This window comes from Aspergillus pseudodeflectus, assembly GCF_044049435.1.
Source record: "Aspergillus pseudodeflectus strain CBS 756.74 chromosome Unknown BJX68scaffold_5, whole genome shotgun sequence".
In the NCBI taxonomy this organism is placed as follows: Eukaryota; Fungi; Ascomycota; class Eurotiomycetes; order Eurotiales; family Aspergillaceae; genus Aspergillus; species Aspergillus pseudodeflectus.
The window spans coordinates 1,022,068-1,037,979 of NW_027263781.1; the positions used below are offsets into that span (position 1 = coordinate 1,022,068).

Genomic DNA, 15,912 nt, shown 5'->3' on the forward strand with positions numbered 1-15,912 from the left:
CACGGGCATGAGGATGTGGACGCGTCGGGCTATCACGAAGTCACGTGGATTTCAGGCAGCGACAGCAGCCTTAGCTTTTTGCTTCTCGTGTTCATTGATTACGAATGTTCAGGATTCATGTGATTGTCAGCGAATAAAAAAAATACAATGGCCTAGCCCTGATCTTTTCTCATCTACACGAATTCAGCCTGGATGGCGCTGTTACATCCCACATCAGAGTGTAACGATATCCAATATACATACATGGCGAGACACCCACCCATCGACCAACGTTCATACGGCCAATTTAATCCTTTTCAATTTGTGGCCACTGGTTCAATAGCATTGTCCAGTGATCCCTTTCTGAGACTTTCGGCGGATTCTTGGTAGATGGGAGTCAACTGGAACATCTCTGTCGGGCGTGGTGGCCCTGGCGGAAGAGTCTCATCGAACAACTTGCTGAATCGGCGCCTAAAGTCCTCGGACGAGGTTCGACGGTGACGTCCTATAAGAGGGTATAAGCTTGACTCGACACTTGTCGCTGTTGAGACTGTGCTGTCGGTTTAGGTCTTTTACTTACCCTCGCGTACTGACATCCTTTTATAGCCCACGATGGGCTTCATCCATGAGCTCCGAGAAGCAAACCATCCTCGAGAAAGAGGCCTTTCATGATCGAATGATTTCTGAGCCCCCTGCCCAATACCGCCGATATCAAGCTTCGGAGGCCGGCTTGAGCGGAAAGTGTCTATGTGAATACTCTCAAGAACACTTTCGGCCTGGCTTTCTGCGGTTGCTGAAGTACGATTCGAATCGGGCTCGATGATTTCAGGTGTCTGGACGCTGCTAGCCGTCGATTTAGGTCTGAGAAACGCGCTCAGGACCGAGTTTCTGTTCTTCTCCATGACGCTGGGTTGCTTTGTTGGAGGCTGTCGCTTCATGGTCCATATACCCTCAACTTCGATTCCTTTCTCCAATGCTCTAGCACCAAAGGGGATGTCGGTTGCCTCGGATCCCACCTCGCCCATTTCGGCTTCCTGCTCTGCCTGCTGATTTGCTTCCTCGTTGGCGTGTTTCCTGATCTTCCGTCGGTTATAGGTAAGGACGCTGAACGAGTACACGAGAACAAGTGCCTTGCCATGTCAGAGTTCTGTCAACGTACGTGTAAGAGGTCGCCTTACCAGAAGAAACCCAAGAGCCTATGAATGTCAGCCATTGTTGCAGCGACTACCAGGGTCACTTACAACGCTCAACTTCTGCCACAACGCCCAGCCCTTCCAGAACGCCATCTTGAGTCCCAGTCTTCTGGGTCAACGAGTGCGGCCTACTCAGACCCTGTAGGGCAGGCGATGGTGAGGTTCGGGCACACGGAAGCGTCCAGAGTGCTTTGTCGAGAGAAGGTTGCGGGCTTGGTTTGGCAAGCTGGAAGCTCTCATTGCCCGTCCGACAGGCTATGGTACGATAATGAAGCAGCAATATCTATAACGTGCGACTGCGCGGACGGGTGGCAGTATGCGTAGGACGGAACCATGATGGATGAGAGAGACTTTGTGAAGAGCATGCCCGTCTTACATCACGACGTGTTCGAGGTAAGAGCGACCCTTCTTCAGGAAGGTGCGCGGGCACGCTCGATGACCATCTCGGGGACAGCAGCGCATCATGACTACTAGACTTTGAACAGACAAAAATTCATTCGAAATGTGTTTGCAATTGGATGATAGGAGCAACCTCTCAACAACTCAAACTAGACCATCAGGCCGCTGATGAAGATAATTTCCATTAAGAAGTAGCCGAATAGCGTGTTGCTGTCATGGATGGGTAGCAAGACAGAAAAAAGAAGATCAAAAAAAGTGGTCGTTCAGCCCAACAGCCAGATTCCCTGTAACAGGACGGTGTAATCCGATGACGCCATCCCAGGGTGGAAGTGTCTCTGCAGAATTGCTTCCCTCAAGGGTCACTTCCATTGCTTAATGCCGTGTAGCGATCGCGGATTACTCACGCGAGTACAATCGACAACCCCAGGATTCGTACCGGGCACCAGTACCCGCTGGCCAAGACCGTAGCAAGGTCACTGACTTGGCGGCTGACCTCCCACTCGGCTATCCATGACAGATGAAACATATTTGTCCAATTAAGAAATATGACCTCAAACACTTTAAGAAAAATCGCTCTCTTGCTATCATATTTTCCCATGACTCCGCTATCACTCTTCTATGATAAGTGAGTAAAAAAAAAAAATCGTTCTTTCTTTATCACTGGAATGAGCTGTTGTATGTGAGAGTCGTCGTTGCCCATGGTGCTCGCTAAAACTACCTCCTGGTGGACACTGAACGTGATGAATCAAACAAAAGCCAACCTTTGTTTTTATTAACATTTGGAAGAAACCATCAAGATATAAAAATGAGATCAAATCCATCAGATGGTGCAGATGCCAAACTCCTCTCCAACCCAGAAAAAGACCAGATAAGCTCGTTTGTGTTTGCTTTTCAGAAATCAACCAAGATACTCGCCCAAAATCATAAGAAACATAGTACAAATTGATCCAGTCAGAAATCATCCCTGCTTCACCGGGATACAAAGCTTCTTCCCAAAGATAATTTGCTCCCTGCGACATCTACCAGAGCAGCAGTCAGGGTTCAAATAGCATAGGTCGCCATTTTGTCGGCATGCCATCCCGGTAGTCATCACCACACACCCACCATCTTGACAACGATGGTCATGAGCGCAGTGGAAGTCTGCGCGGCAACCCAGAGTGCACCTGCCGGCGGGAGTGTCGCAAAAGCTTCCGAAACCACACTGACTGTCTTGAATGCAGGTCATGTAGGGCTGGATGACGAACGTCTCGTTGTCGAACCCGGTGTTGTTGTTGAATCCGATAGCAGGGGCTGCAGTGACAACTCCGATGGCTGAGGCGAAGGTAACAGCGGCGATGGCAATCTTGGAGGGGTACTGCATGTTTGTGGTGTTCGTTCGTAGTTTCAAATGCAGGTTGAGGTAAGATGAGGCCTTTGAGAGACGTAACAAGGCAGTTGTGTCTAGAAAAGCACTGTGGATTGTGAGAGCTTCAGTAGGGGGAAGTTGTAGAGAGAGAATCCACTTCGAGAAAGTGACTGCGCCACTGCCAGGATAAGAGCAAGACAGAAGGTTTAGGCATGGCGAGTTCCATTGACAGAGTTCGAATACAGACCAGTCGGCGCATTCGTAGTAGAGTCAGAGAAAAAGTATACTAGTACCGATCTTCAAGGAGATGGGGAAATAGTTCCGAAACCATAGGGATATATCTTCCAACCCATAAAGTTTCGGAGTCCACGCAAACCCATAACTCATGTTTGGTGGACCGTGCATAGTAGAGGCATGCTGCAACCGAGAAGAAGTATAGAGTTCCCGAAACTCTAAGTCGTAACGCATCCGCAACCTTGAGGGATTCCAGGAAAATTTCAGGGACACCATTCCTGGGGCGGTCCAAATAATCTTAGGGCTGCAACTATTGCCCCAGGTAAGGAGCGTAGGAGGGAAAAGAAATTCATTGGAACGCCTTACGATCTTGCCATCAAGCCAAGGTTCCATGGTTGGGAAGAGCAGCAGTCCCTGTGCTCCCAGATCTAAGCGTCGAAAAACCTGGAAGAAAAAGTCAACTCAGATCGCAACTCTAAAAGGAGTCATTGGGAGGAAAACAAGCTTCGAGAAACAGACCTCATCAATTCCAACCTCGAATTTCTTGTGAGTCGCGACGAACATGGGGATCTCCAGATGACGTTGATCGGGCACTAAATTTCAAGACGATCCCCATCAAGTGTGTCCACTGTCCCGCCGGTCCCAGAGCACCGAACAACCGATCATGTGAGGTCCTGGACATGGTACTCTATAGGAGCATTTTCGATTCCATCATCGTCTCACTCCTCCTGAAATACCCACTATTCCCCCGTCTTTTCGTCTTCAATTCTTCCCAAAACCATATACTTGCCCACATGGCTCCGTTTCGCAACTTTCTGGGGAGAAAGCCTGCTGCCCCCAACAGCGGGGAAGTCGATAGCCGCCCCGACCTGAACAATCGGTTCTCCGAAGACAGCCACCGTTCTACTCCATTGAGTATTCGCAAGAGTCACGAAACTGAGCCTCCCGAGTACAAGTTGAGCGGTATGTCTTTCATCCAAATACTAGAGTATTTCTTCTAATCCGCGACATCTAGTCGTCGACTGTAATGGCGATTATCTTCCGGTATACTACCTTCTTATGCGCTGAGGCAAATGTGAAAACACTACTAACACACGGCAGCCCTCACCACCAGAGAGAGAAAGCGTCTGGCGCAAATATCCAGGCATGTCGAGGTCATCCTCGAATCATCGAAACCTAGTCGACGAAAATGAGCCGTTCTCAATATCCCGCGAATCATTCGACTCCTACCGGCGGTCATTCGTAAGCCCATTCCTCACCTCATCTCACCATATAAATTCCATACTCATAGGATCAGGACATTTCCGCCCGCTCTCCCATAATCTATCCGGACACAATGCCCTCCCGCACATCCCTCGACTCGCGCTTCTCCCGCTTAACTTCATCCTCGGGCCAGCGCTTCGAGAAACACCCCCAACCGGAAACAATGGAAGAGGACCACTTCGAGGACGTCGGTCTGGACGACGGCGACGACGCAAAGCCAAAGAAGAAGGGCCTGTTCTCGCGCTTTGGCGACTTCACAAACGACTCTCAGGCCAGCGGATCGTCTAAGACGTCATCGCTCGGGTTTCATTTGCCTGGTCGTAAACGGGCGCAGGCGCCGCCTGTCTCGGAAATGGGTGCCATGAAGACGCCTGCCCCTCCCGAGGTGTCGGAGGTGCGTGAGGGGTGAGCTGAGCTCAGCCTGACATTAGTAGATTCTGGGCGCTCAGCATGACTCGATGAATTGCTTTTAGTTTTTGGGTCTCTAGGAAGGCGTTTGGGCGACGCTTCTTTTTGCATTGCGATTTGCCGCTCTATGAAGCGGACAGCTTCATCGTCGACGATGAGATATAATCATAATATATGCTCTCGAGAAATATTGAAACATACATCACTCAGGAATATTCCTTAGGCGATTCACTTTCTTTTCCATTCGCGCTTATGCCTTTTCGGAGGAAAGATCTTATCGCTAAACAAACAATGCAAACAAGAATTTTTACCGCCCTGAAACGCGGCAGTAAAAAAAAAGTCGGACAGGCCGGCCAAGCCAAGGAATACCAGCGACAACCAATTTTATTCCTCACCCTCACTTACCCTGCTCTGATTCATTGTTTAGACGGGTAATTCAACATGGTTGGAGTAAAGCGCCGCGTTGACACCGGCGACGACCGCAATGGCAAGCGCACAAAGACAAAGACAGCCGCCGCCTCGACGAAAAAGCCGGTAAAAGCCCAGAAATTCGACAAATCCTCGAAAGTTGGGAAAGGAAAGGACTTGAAGTCTGGAAAGAAGGATAAGAAAACGCCCAAGAAGAAGGTTGTAGAGGAAGAGAAGGAGGACTTTTCTGAAGAGGACGATTTCGATGTCGACGATATTGAGGACTCGGAGATTGAGGACGTCGATGATGCCGAGGACGACGTTGAGATGGATGACGCCAATGCAGAGGATGTCGATGAGAGCGAAGTCGAGGACAAGAACTCCGGCTCAAAGCCCAAGGGCGAGGCAGATGCGACGAGTATGTATTCCCTGCTACACATATCTTAACCCTAACACTAACCTATCAAATATAGATAAAACGTCGTCCCGCGAGTCACATATCAAGCAAAAAGCCCTTGCCAAAGAGCGCAAAGCCGCAAAGCCGAACGCCGATATGATTGCACGATCGAAGAAACTGTGGGAGCGTCTGCGCCGCAAATCGCATGTTCCCCTGGAAGAGAGGAAGAAACTCATCACGGAGCTTTTCGAAATCATCACAGGACGAGTCAAAGACTTTGTGTTCAAGCACGACTCTGTCCGTGTCATTCAGACCGCTCTGAAGTACGCCAACGTAGAGCAGCGCAAGCAGATTGCCCGGGAACTCAAGGGAAGCTACGTTGAGCTCGCGCAGAGTCGATATGCCAAGTTCCTCATTGGCAAGCTGATAGTTCACGGCGATACTGAGATCAGAGACTTGATCATTGGCGAGTTCTACGGAAAGGTCAAGCGGTTGATCCGACACCCCGAGGCTTCGTGGATTCTGGACGATATCTACCGAACCGTCGCGACACAGGAGCAACAAGCCAGCCTGCTCAGGGAATGGTACGGCGCTGAATTCGCCATCTTCAGAGACAACAACGCCAAAACGGCTGATCTCGCTAAAATCCTCGAGGAAGACCCTGCAAAGCGCTCTCCGATTATGCGCTTCCTCCTCGAGCTCATCAACCAGCTCATCCAGAAGAAGACCACTGGTTTCACAATGCTCCACGACGCCATGCTTCAATACTTCCTCAACGTCAAGCCCGGCACCTCGGAAGCCAACGAGTTCATCGAGCTGATCAAGGGCGACGAAGAAGGCGACCTCGTCAAGAATCTTGCCTTCACCAAGTCCGGCTCCCGCCTCATGTGCCTCGCCCTCGCATACTCCAACGCCAAGGACCGCAAGCAACTCACCCGCTTCTACAGAGACACCATTAAGATGATGGCGGGCGATCTTCACGGCCACCTTGTCCTACTCACCGCGTACGAAGTCATCGACGACACAAAGCTCACCTCCAAGCTCATCTTCCCCGAACTCCTCAACCAATCCCTCGACGAGGAAGCCCGCAACGACGAGCTCCTGTACCAAGTCAACGACCTAACCGCCCGCATCCCCCTCCTCTACCTCTTCGCCGGCGACAGGGTCAAGTGGCTCCTCCCCGAGCACGACAACGCCGTCCTCGCTGAGATCCGCGAGATCCGCAAGGAAACCTCCAAGAAGGAACCTGCCACGAGGCGCCAGGAACTCATCAAGGCCGCCTCCCCAACCCTCCTAGACCTCATCGCCGCGCGCGCAGACACCCTCCTCGAAACAAGTTTCGGCAGCCAGTTCATCGTAGAAGTCCTCTTCGACGCCGATGCTGATAGCTCAGAGAACAAGGAGAAGAAGGACGCCGCGCTAGCCGCCGTTGCCGTTGCCGCGAAGTCCCGCTCCGACACAAAGGACGCGTCCTTCGTCGGGCGAACACTCAAGTCACTCGTCCAGGGCGGGCGCTTCAACCCTGCCGAGAAAAAGGTTGAAAAGGTCTCACCGCCGCTCAACTTCCACGACCTGTTCTACGAGCAGATCAGCGGGGAGATCATGGACTGGGCGACGGGGTCGAATGTCTATGTCATTGTTGCGCTGACGGAGGCGGAGGACTTTGAGAAGAAGGGCGAGCTGTTAAAGGCGCTGAAGAAGGGGAAGAAGGCGCTCGAGACGGCGTCCAAGGCGAAGACGGACAAGGACGCGAAGAAGGCTGGGCCTGTGGCTAGTGGGGCGAAGCTGTTGCTTGAGAAGATTGCATAGACCGTTTATATTATTTCTTTTAATGTACAGCAAAAGCATGACTTATCCTATTTCCAGATCAACCCTAGCTGGTGGCACCAATACATCAGTATATGATTCAAAGTATTTATTGCGCAATGCGCAGCGAACAGTTATGCTTCTTGCCTGTTAGCCCTAGAGGCGCCAGCATCATTATTAAAGACAAAATCCATCCGTCCCCCGTCGAAATACGTGTCTTGGTAGGTGCTTGAGATAAATTTGTATACGCTGAATGTGCGGCAGGTAAGGAAATGAAGATGGATGGGGACGTACATCTGAATCATCGTGAAGAGAATATACCTACTAAGTTCCAAGGATACAATGCAAGAAACCACCCATAAGACAGTGGAAACACTTTATTAACGCATGCCCAAGAGGTATCAATATCATATACACATACATACATACACACCACCCCAGACAAATCCCTTCGAAGCTTCTCCATGTCATTTACTAGAACGAGTCCCATCATAGTAACACAGCAAAGAACAATCTCATCCAAGTACAGGCCGGAAGAATACACAGAAAAACAGGCACTATCCATGCCTAGCAGACCCAACTACCCCATCCCCGACCCAGACTCATTCTTGTCAACCTGCTCTAATACAACAGCATAGAACTTCCCCGTCCCGAGCGTCGGATCGTTATACGGTCCTGCTGCTACGACGGCCCTGCACGTATATCAGCCTCGTCCGACATTTGACCAAACCGCAGTCGAAGCCGTTACAAAGACCACCACCATATAAAAGAAGGAAAGAAGGGAAAGAGAAAGAAAAAGCGTGCGACATACCACCCCTTATATCTTGGCGCATTAAAGATCTCCGTAAACGCATTCAGTACTCGAAGCGGTAAACTCAGTAAACTCGGTAACCCCAACCCATCAGGTAACGAGCCCGGACCGTGGATCGGAAGACCGAGTTTGTTGACGGGCGTGTACTGATATTGTTGTTGTGATGGCTGAAGGGCGCCTGGCGATCCTGCTGGGCCGGGTGTTAGGGGATTTGCTGAGGGGGATAATTGGTGGGCGTGGCCCTGGAGGGGGGTTTCTTGGAAGATGAGGAGGCGGCGGTTTGTCATTTTGTGCAACTGGTTTGGATGTGTTTTGTGTGGAGTCTGTTTGGGTTGGTTGGGATAATAGATAATTCCACTTCTTGGAGAGTGATAAGATGCGATGCGCTATGTGCGTGGTGAGGGGTTGAGGACTCGATGTCGAGGGGTTGATGTAGATCGAGTTGATAAGATTCCCGATTGGGAAGTGAGGTTCGCGTGGCGCGTCGACACGTGTGGTGGGGCTCTTCTCCAAGTCCCTCAATTCCTCAACGACATGCAGTAATTTCTCAGCCTCGTGACAAAAGTAGAACTAAATTGATATATATGGGTATCACAAATCTCCAGCATTAAGTCAATATAATATAGCGTCCAACCTCAATAAAATGAAAAAATCAATCACGTCAATCAAGCTCCCCGTCCAACACGCGTCTCGCAGCCTCCAGCCGCCGCCTCAGCAATTTCGCCTGCTTCTCATCGTAGTCCGGCAATGTCGTAAGCTCCTGCAACTCCATGCATACGTCGCCGAGACTTTTGAAGAGTTGCTCGAGGAGTCGGGTGTCGTCCTCGTTGATTCCCAGGTTGCTGTTTGGCGCATTCGGGTAGGGACTTGCGGCTGCGCGGACTGTTGAGACGAGCGAGGAGGCGAGGGAGGTTGGTGTTGCGGAGCCTGTTGCTGCAGAGTCGGGGCGTTGCGAGGCGAGGTCTTCGACGCGGGATTTGCGAGGGGTGCGTAGTGATGTTTCAGAGTTGGATTCGGTGTCTTCGGCGTAACTGTGGTTTAGTTCTGGGATTGTTAGGCTATATCTCTTCCTCTATTTTTCAGCATAAAAACACGTACCATCGTTGAACTTCCGGTCCCAATACAGAACGCTTTCGATGTCGTCTCGGCCCTCCGCAGCTGTCGCAAACGTTGCAACTGTTGATACCGAGTTCGTGCTGCTGGACCGCGAGTGACGTGTCGACCGTCGCTCCCTGATCGGTCTTGTTGTTTCGACAGAAGTATCCGACGCATCACTTTGCCGGCGGAGTCGCGCCTGCGTGTAGTTGCCCAGTGCACTGTGCAGGATAAAGTGCTCGTAGTCAAAAGCGTCCTCGCGCTCTTCATGCGGCGTGTCGTCGTGGTGAGGAACAGAAGGGAAAGCCTCCAGCGGGCTATCAGCCAGGTCATCGTCTAGAGGCTCGCGTAGAATCTCCTCCAGCGCCTTGCGGTCGATTTCGCCCTGGTCTCCTTCCTCGGCATCTTCATACAGGCTCTCAGAGGTCGAGTGCCCGTCTTCGTGATCGGTCAGCTCAAAAGGCGGCAGGATGGCGCCGTCTGATGAAACTCTGCCTTCTGAGTGAACCGTTTCCGGAACAAGCAGTGTGGAATCGGTGTTGTTGCTGCCGCTGTCCTGACTGCTGCGCGGAGACTCGACGTGTTGGTATCCTGCGCTCGGATGGAGGTGGCTATGACGCTCTGTCGGGTCAAGCGGGTTGGCATACCAGTGATTCGCCGCTGTCAAAGGGCTGGGCGTGCGCAGGCTCTGCAGGCTCCGGCGTCGGAGGTTATCCTCCTGCGCTTTCACTTTGAGTGTCGAGATCTTAATGTGCAGGCCCTTCATCTGGTCCTGCAGATCTCGCACTTGAAGCTGTGACTGGGACCGCGAAGGCGGGTCGAGGACGGGATACGCGGAGTTGAAATCATCTATACTCGAGATCTTGATCTCCTCCTCAAATTCGGAAGTTCGAGGTGAGTCGGAAGACGAGCGGTCGTTTCTAGCCGGGAGCCCGTTGGCCGAAACCTGTTGCATAGAGGAGACCGACGCCCGGTGAGTGAGATACGCGCGGTTAGGCGCATAATGAAAAGAGCGGTCGTCCGTATAGAAACTGGAGCTCGTGCTTGACCCCATGGCACTCACAGACCGAGATTGATTGGCCTCATGGTTCGGCTGGTTTGACGGTATGTTGGTCTCGCTGTAGACTCGCGAGTGCCGATTGCTGTTATCCTGCGTCTGGCGCGGCCGCAGGGAGGACCTTCGATCAGCCACGCGATGTATCGATTGATACAAGCCCCCAACAGGCTGTCCCAGCCCTGCAGAACCCGAAGGTGAAGGTGACGGGGACGACGGAGTAGACGCGCGCATTGACGAGCGAGCCCGCGTCAAATTCCCTTCCATAAGCTGCAGATGTTAACACCTCGTACTATTTCGCTCGCGTAGGAAACATACCGATAACCGCTTCTTCGCGTTCTCCAGAATCCGCTCCGCCTCGCTGCTCAGAATCGCCGACGAAAGGTCCTCATCAGGACCTCCTTTCTCTTCATTGGCAGGCGGCGCATTTGCACTCGATGCTTGCGCGCCATTGGGCCGCACAGGGGCTACTGCTGCAGCTGTTGCGCGACGGTCACTGCCCGTTCCACGGCTCTCCTGCGACACCACGTAGGCCGCGCGCCCCTTCGTCCCATCCCACGACGAAGTCTCGCTCGCGCCGCTGATTGTCGAATTCGACGAGCTGCTGTTTGTTCTCGTCTCTGACTCCCTCACCGCCGTCGCCTCGCGTACTGAAACCGGCGACGCCTGCGCGCTACCACTATCCTGCTGCGGGATCATGACCCGCGTGGTTCTCATACCCGCTCCCCCTCCTCCATGCCTGAAAGGCGATGATGATGTGTTATAATCCTCCTCGCCAATATCTGAAAGCCGGCGGCTGGCCGCATCGAGGTTCTCGTGCGTCCACGTGTGGCGCGGGTAGCCCTTTTTCTGTTGCTGGGCTCGCGGCGCGGCGCCGGCGCCGCTGTTATGACTCCGGGTGGGGTCGAGAGAGTAGCCGTTCGAGTAGTTTGTACTTGTGCGCGTCTCGTAGAAGGATTGCAAGTTCGATAGGGAGGGTAAGTTGAAGGGCGGGGACGGGGTGGAGTTTTCGCGCTCGTTCTCGTCGAAGGGGAGGATCATGTCCGGGTTGGACAGGGTTGGCGATGGGGGAATGGGCGGTGGAGGGTGCTGATGCGTCGAAAACATGGTGATTGATGTGTCAATTCTGACTGGGCTAATGGATAGTAAAGTTATCGGGCAGCCAGCACGAGGGGACAAATATGGTTCTGCTCGTGGTGTAAACAAAGTGGTTCCCCCTTTTCACTCTTTTTTTTCTCTAAGCATAGGCCATCTGGACCACCCGCCAGTCGGAGAATCAATTTCCGCTTTCAGAAGAATTGAAGATGCAGGGGATGAGCGACTGCAAGGACTGCAGGGTCGGAGTTTTGGCGTTTGGCGTGTGGGAGACTGCGAGAGACTGCCGAGTGTTGGGCCCTGAGACACAGGCTGGAGGAATGAAGCAAATGAAAAGCGTTGAAGAGAGTAACGTCCGAGACGGGGACGAATTATAGCGACGATAACAGCGCGCTCTCTAGTATTAATATTAGATATAATTAATGTTTTATGACCTCGAAGAAAGAAATGAAAGCCACTGCGATTTTCACTGGGCGTCGCGAATTTCTCCTGGTGGCAGCCCAAAACGGCAAAGATCGCATCCAGGCTTGTCCTGTGGTGGAAAGCAATTTAGCCTCGCCCTCTTCTGGCGTAGTTTGCTGATCTTTATCTCTCCAACCAGTCTAGGGGTTTGACGTTAAGCTAACCTTGGAAGGAATCACAGTGACCAGTCCTGGTGGCTGCCGAGGACAAATGACGGCAAGGCGATCCTGACTCAGTGGGTGCGTATCTATAGTATACATACAATATATTGATGTTGAGTAACCCTTGAAGAGCTAACTATGAGGCATAAGTTTTGAGACAGCTCCCCTTCCGCATAACCCATGTCCGGACCATTAGTAGCATACAATGTTATTAGTTAAAAGACTTCAGTGGAAGTGGAAAGAAAATAGGATACAGCCCGGCAGTCCCAGCACACGCGACTCCGAGCCAGCCAGGACATCCGCTAATCGAGTTCATCACAGTATCACCGCTAGTGTGCGTCCACTCAAGAGGAGTACACATTCGAGGGTGGCAGAAGCTTCGATCCGTAACGAAGATCGAATGACCGAGAGTCAGTCGGATCGAATACAGCGGCCCCGCGCTGTTCCAGGAAGAGTGCTGAATAGCCGGTCAGAGCCAGATGCCAGAAGTAGAGTAGAAAATGCATGCGACTTACAGGAGATTTTGATCATGTCGAACCAGCGGATCGCGTTCTCATCACTGCCATCGACAGCCTTCAGAATCCCGGTGTCCGGCGCCGGACTCGCCTTTGGTGGCAAGCTTCGCATTTTCAACAGCATATGCAAGATGTCGGAAAACCGGTCACCTTGACTGGCGTAGTATGGAGGGCGCTTGTCTAGGGGCCACTGTAGCTGGTCAGAAACGTAAGGTCCAGTTTTGATTATAGTAAAACTTACGCGTTGAACAAAGTTCTCGTCATCCCAAGACCGGAAGAGCCAACATGTCCGCTCCACACAGTTGAGAAGAATAAGTGACACCAAGAATGTCTCAAACCAGCCGCTTTGCTGGCGCTGAAGCAGTCGCCGCTCTAGGTCGTTCATTACCGACTTGCTTAGCTGCGCCGCGCGCTTCTCTGTTGCCGAGCGCAATTGACCGCACAGCAGGGCATACGACTCGGCGTTTGTGACTTCATCAATCGGAATCCGACCATCATCCGTAGGCTGAGCGAGCGATTGCAGCGCTGTAGGCGTCAGGGTTGGGTTGCAGAAGGTCTTCCAGTGCAGCTCTGCATCGACCAGTATATGAGTAGCAACCCATAGCTCCAGTACTCTTTCCAATAGCAGATCCTGAGGGGATAAGTTAGCGTACTGAATGTACTATACTGTCTTTGTGACGCACCTTCTTCTGCTGGGCTAGCTCCGCCGCCAGGATCAAAGTAGGCCTCATAACGTCGGATGCCTCGCGCTCGTAAAAGAACGGCGCGGTCTTCTTGATGTAGATCTCGATCTTTCCCGGGAGATCATCGGAATCGCTATCTAGCAGGTAAAGCTCCTGAAGGGGCCCCTGGAACTGAGTATCATCCCCAAGGCCTTGAAGCTGTGGGTCAAGGGTAGACGTCGACGCCTTGTGGGCTTGAAGGCCACTGAAAGTGAGAAAGATCATACTCTCCTCAAAATGTGTCACTTCAATGCGACCGGCGTAGTGCTCGAACTTGACCTGATTCCGAATACTATTGACATCGTGATAAGCCAATGTGGCGTGCAAATCTAGCCAAAGTCAGCATGCCTTCATGAAACAAGATCTTTACCTAAACGTACTCGCATTATACAGTTCAAACTCATCCGCAATGCGGGTGCGGATACACGGATGCTTCCACAGACGCGCACTTTCAACACTTGCGCAAGTTGTGCACGGACTGTCACCGGAGCACTAGAGAAAATCAGTACCACAACCAATCAATCCCAGCTGGGAATGGTGGCTTACGGGTTTCTTAAGCATGCGACAACGGATGCACGCGCCTCGTTTCCTCACTTCCTGAACCTCTCGGCGTCTAGCAGCGGAGAATCGACCGCGAACCTTGGGCTTAGCGGGCTTGGTCGAATTGCCAAACTCGTTCACGAAACCCTTGGTTTGTGAGTTCGGGTTCATGGCAATGGGGCGAGGGAAGGAGGCTGCGCGTTGGGTTGCTGCGGTCAGCGTCGGGTCATGTTCTTGGAGGCTGTCAAAGAGCAACTGTTCCTGCGTCGAAAGCTGCTGGTTCCATGCAGAACCCATCTTAGGCAAACCGTCAGAAAGTCCAGAGAGAGGATCATGATCCAACGGGAGGCCGTGAGGTACCATTTCACTAGCAGATGCGGCGATCAAAGACAGCTGCGACTGCCGAGAAGTGGCGTTTGGATCGGGAGTCATAGAAGTCTCTGGCAGCGGCGGCGATGCGGACGAGGTCGGGTCAAGCGAACCGGTCGGAGGGAGGGAGGGAATCACTGTCGCGTTCGAAGGCGATAGAGGGGACACTGGTAAAAGAAGATTCCACATATTAGCGCGTTGAGAACACCATAACAAAAAAAAGAGCCGACACTTACCCGGTGGCTTCACATCTTCATCCATTTGATCAGGCTGAGCAGGGTGGCCCTGAAAGCCCTCCGCTTCAAGCGCAGGGTCGACGACCACGGTCTTACCTCCCACAGTTACGGACTGTGTATAAGCAGGACCTCCCCGCTTCGTCTGGTCGGAAGCACCCACCTGTCTCGAAGCTTCGGCCAACACGTTTAGGCCATCAAAATTTTGTCGCGTGGTGTAAGGCACGTCAACCCCCTTTCCCTTGCCCTGCCCCGCAGCATTAGGGTCCTTGTTCTGGTCGCCGTCGGCAAGATCTGGGAGTTCGTGCAGTCGCAACAAGACGCGTTGGCGGTCCCGTAGCGGGATCGCTGTGCATTTCTTCACCAAGTGATTGGTAAGACTGTCGATGCGACCCTTGGGGAATTTTTCACCGCAGGCTTTACACGTATGCTGGTAGCGGTTACTAGCATCCTCGAGTTTTTGGCCTCGAATGAAGAACTCGAGGATGAGCTGATTGGGTTTGCGACCCATCGTGAGAATGCGTGGCAGAAAACAAACGGGTGTCTCAAAGGCGGAGGGAGGGGATTCGAGGATTGTTCACAGGCTCTGGGGTCTAAAGGCAATAGCTGAGCGGTCTCCAAGCTCTACTTGGCTGGATAACTTGATTTAATCTGCCAATAGAGCGGGATAACCTGGAGGAGAGGTGACGCACACAAGGGAAAGGTCGCGAGGATGGTGGTGGTGGATGGCAAAAAAAGGGAACCACTGGCACGGGCGGTACCCAAGTGAGAGGACAGAAACCGCCACCAAAACCGGTGATTGTTTCGAGCGGACAACGTTCAGTTGAGAAACGGATTATGAGGCTGAGAATTGATGCCAGCAGCAGCTAAAAACGATACAGCGCTGATGGCGTAGGGGGAGGGGATGTAGAAAGAGGGTGCAAGCAGCGGCAAAACCACGACTTTTGCGTGGGCGGTCTAGCACCTGCCGCCTCACAATCACGAGCTGGGGTTGGGTGTGTTGGGATGCGGCATTCACCGCACACAAGGCGGTGATGAGATCGGTGACCAGGGAGGAAAGAGAAAAATATCTCAGAAGATGGAAGACGAGGATGAGGTAGAAAGACCAAGACAAGCGGAATTGTGGAAAAGGGATCCTACAAGGTGCTCATCTGGGAATGTGTCTCTGGTATGGAACTGGCAAAAGTTTCTGTACGACTGGCTCCCTTGGCTACACGCACAAAAAATATACAGTCGCCCTTACTCGGTACACCGTCCATACTGTCGCTCTTTCCTCACAATCTTAGCTCGGTGACCGCTTTTCTTACTGCTTCCGATATCGAAGCATATCAAATCCTGCTATAAACTATGTATACGGAGTATCCCTCAACTTTCCAATACCGGATCCCAAACAGCAGTGATCTGACGTTCTCCAAAATAAAAA

At 52.2% G+C, this 15,912-nt stretch overlaps 8 protein-coding genes across 8 annotated transcripts; 2 read left to right on the forward strand and 6 right to left on the reverse strand.

Annotated features, from left to right (window-relative positions):
* Nucleotides 1-296: 296 nt before the first annotated feature.
* On the reverse strand, nucleotides 297-1,265 carry BJX68DRAFT_262938 (uncharacterized protein; the record flags this gene model as incomplete). The annotated part of the gene is made up of 4 exons (XM_071044564.1): nucleotides 297-484; nucleotides 560-1,109; nucleotides 1,158-1,175; nucleotides 1,221-1,265. 4 exons carry the CDS (start codon nucleotides 1,263-1,265, stop codon nucleotides 297-299), a joined length of 801 nt encoding a protein of 266 aa, XP_070903583.1.
* A 1,173-nt stretch (nucleotides 1,266-2,438) lies between these two features.
* BJX68DRAFT_166159 (uncharacterized protein) lies at nucleotides 2,439-3,066 on the reverse strand. The gene has a single exon (XM_071036954.1). The coding sequence runs from the start codon at nucleotides 2,929-2,931 to the stop codon at nucleotides 2,530-2,532; it is 402 nt and encodes a 133-aa protein (XP_070903584.1). The 5' UTR covers nucleotides 2,932-3,066; the 3' UTR covers nucleotides 2,439-2,529.
* On the reverse strand, nucleotides 3,060-3,764 carry BJX68DRAFT_166111 (uncharacterized protein). Its single transcript, XM_071036953.1, has one exon. The coding sequence runs from the start codon at nucleotides 3,541-3,543 to the stop codon at nucleotides 3,187-3,189; it is 357 nt and encodes a 118-aa protein (XP_070903585.1). The 5' UTR covers nucleotides 3,544-3,764; the 3' UTR covers nucleotides 3,060-3,186.
* Nucleotides 3,645-5,044, forward strand: BJX68DRAFT_228642 (uncharacterized protein). The gene is made up of 5 exons (XM_071038896.1): nucleotides 3,645-3,696; nucleotides 3,756-4,113; nucleotides 4,166-4,194; nucleotides 4,252-4,392; nucleotides 4,448-5,044. Exons 2-5 carry the CDS (start codon nucleotides 3,831-3,833, stop codon nucleotides 4,820-4,822), a joined length of 828 nt encoding a protein of 275 aa, XP_070903586.1. The 5' UTR covers nucleotides 3,645-3,696; nucleotides 3,756-3,830; the 3' UTR covers nucleotides 4,823-5,044.
* Nucleotides 5,045-5,166: 122 nt separating this feature from the next.
* Nucleotides 5,167-7,538, forward strand: BJX68DRAFT_166107 (uncharacterized protein). The gene is made up of 2 exons (XM_071036952.1): nucleotides 5,167-5,647; nucleotides 5,703-7,538. Exons 1-2 carry the CDS (start codon nucleotides 5,263-5,265, stop codon nucleotides 7,433-7,435), a joined length of 2,118 nt encoding a protein of 705 aa, XP_070903587.1. The 5' UTR covers nucleotides 5,167-5,262; the 3' UTR covers nucleotides 7,436-7,538.
* A 47-nt stretch (nucleotides 7,539-7,585) lies between these two features.
* On the reverse strand, nucleotides 7,586-8,679 carry BJX68DRAFT_228644 (uncharacterized protein). Its single transcript, XM_071038897.1, has 2 exons — nucleotides 8,244-8,679; nucleotides 7,586-8,124 (listed from the first exon to the last, which is right to left on the reverse strand). The coding sequence occupies exons 1-2, from the start codon at nucleotides 8,528-8,530 to the stop codon at nucleotides 8,013-8,015; spliced, it is 399 nt and encodes a 132-aa protein (XP_070903588.1). The 5' UTR covers nucleotides 8,531-8,679; the 3' UTR covers nucleotides 7,586-8,012.
* Nucleotides 8,680-8,829: 150 nt separating this feature from the next.
* Nucleotides 8,830-11,704, reverse strand: BJX68DRAFT_166176 (uncharacterized protein). The gene is made up of 3 exons (XM_071036955.1): nucleotides 10,711-11,704; nucleotides 9,342-10,662; nucleotides 8,830-9,287 (listed from the first exon to the last, which is right to left on the reverse strand). The coding sequence occupies exons 1-3, from the start codon at nucleotides 11,497-11,499 to the stop codon at nucleotides 8,905-8,907; spliced, it is 2,493 nt and encodes an 830-aa protein (XP_070903589.1). The 5' UTR covers nucleotides 11,500-11,704; the 3' UTR covers nucleotides 8,830-8,904.
* A 627-nt stretch (nucleotides 11,705-12,331) lies between these two features.
* Nucleotides 12,332-15,283, reverse strand: BJX68DRAFT_166186 (uncharacterized protein). Its single transcript, XM_071036956.1, has 7 exons — nucleotides 14,493-15,283; nucleotides 13,894-14,423; nucleotides 13,728-13,839; nucleotides 13,309-13,676; nucleotides 12,867-13,256; nucleotides 12,626-12,815; nucleotides 12,332-12,567 (listed from the first exon to the last, which is right to left on the reverse strand). Exons 1-7 carry the CDS (start codon nucleotides 14,998-15,000, stop codon nucleotides 12,455-12,457), a joined length of 2,211 nt encoding a protein of 736 aa, XP_070903590.1. The 5' UTR covers nucleotides 15,001-15,283; the 3' UTR covers nucleotides 12,332-12,454.
* Between the last annotated feature and the right edge of the window lie 629 nt (nucleotides 15,284-15,912).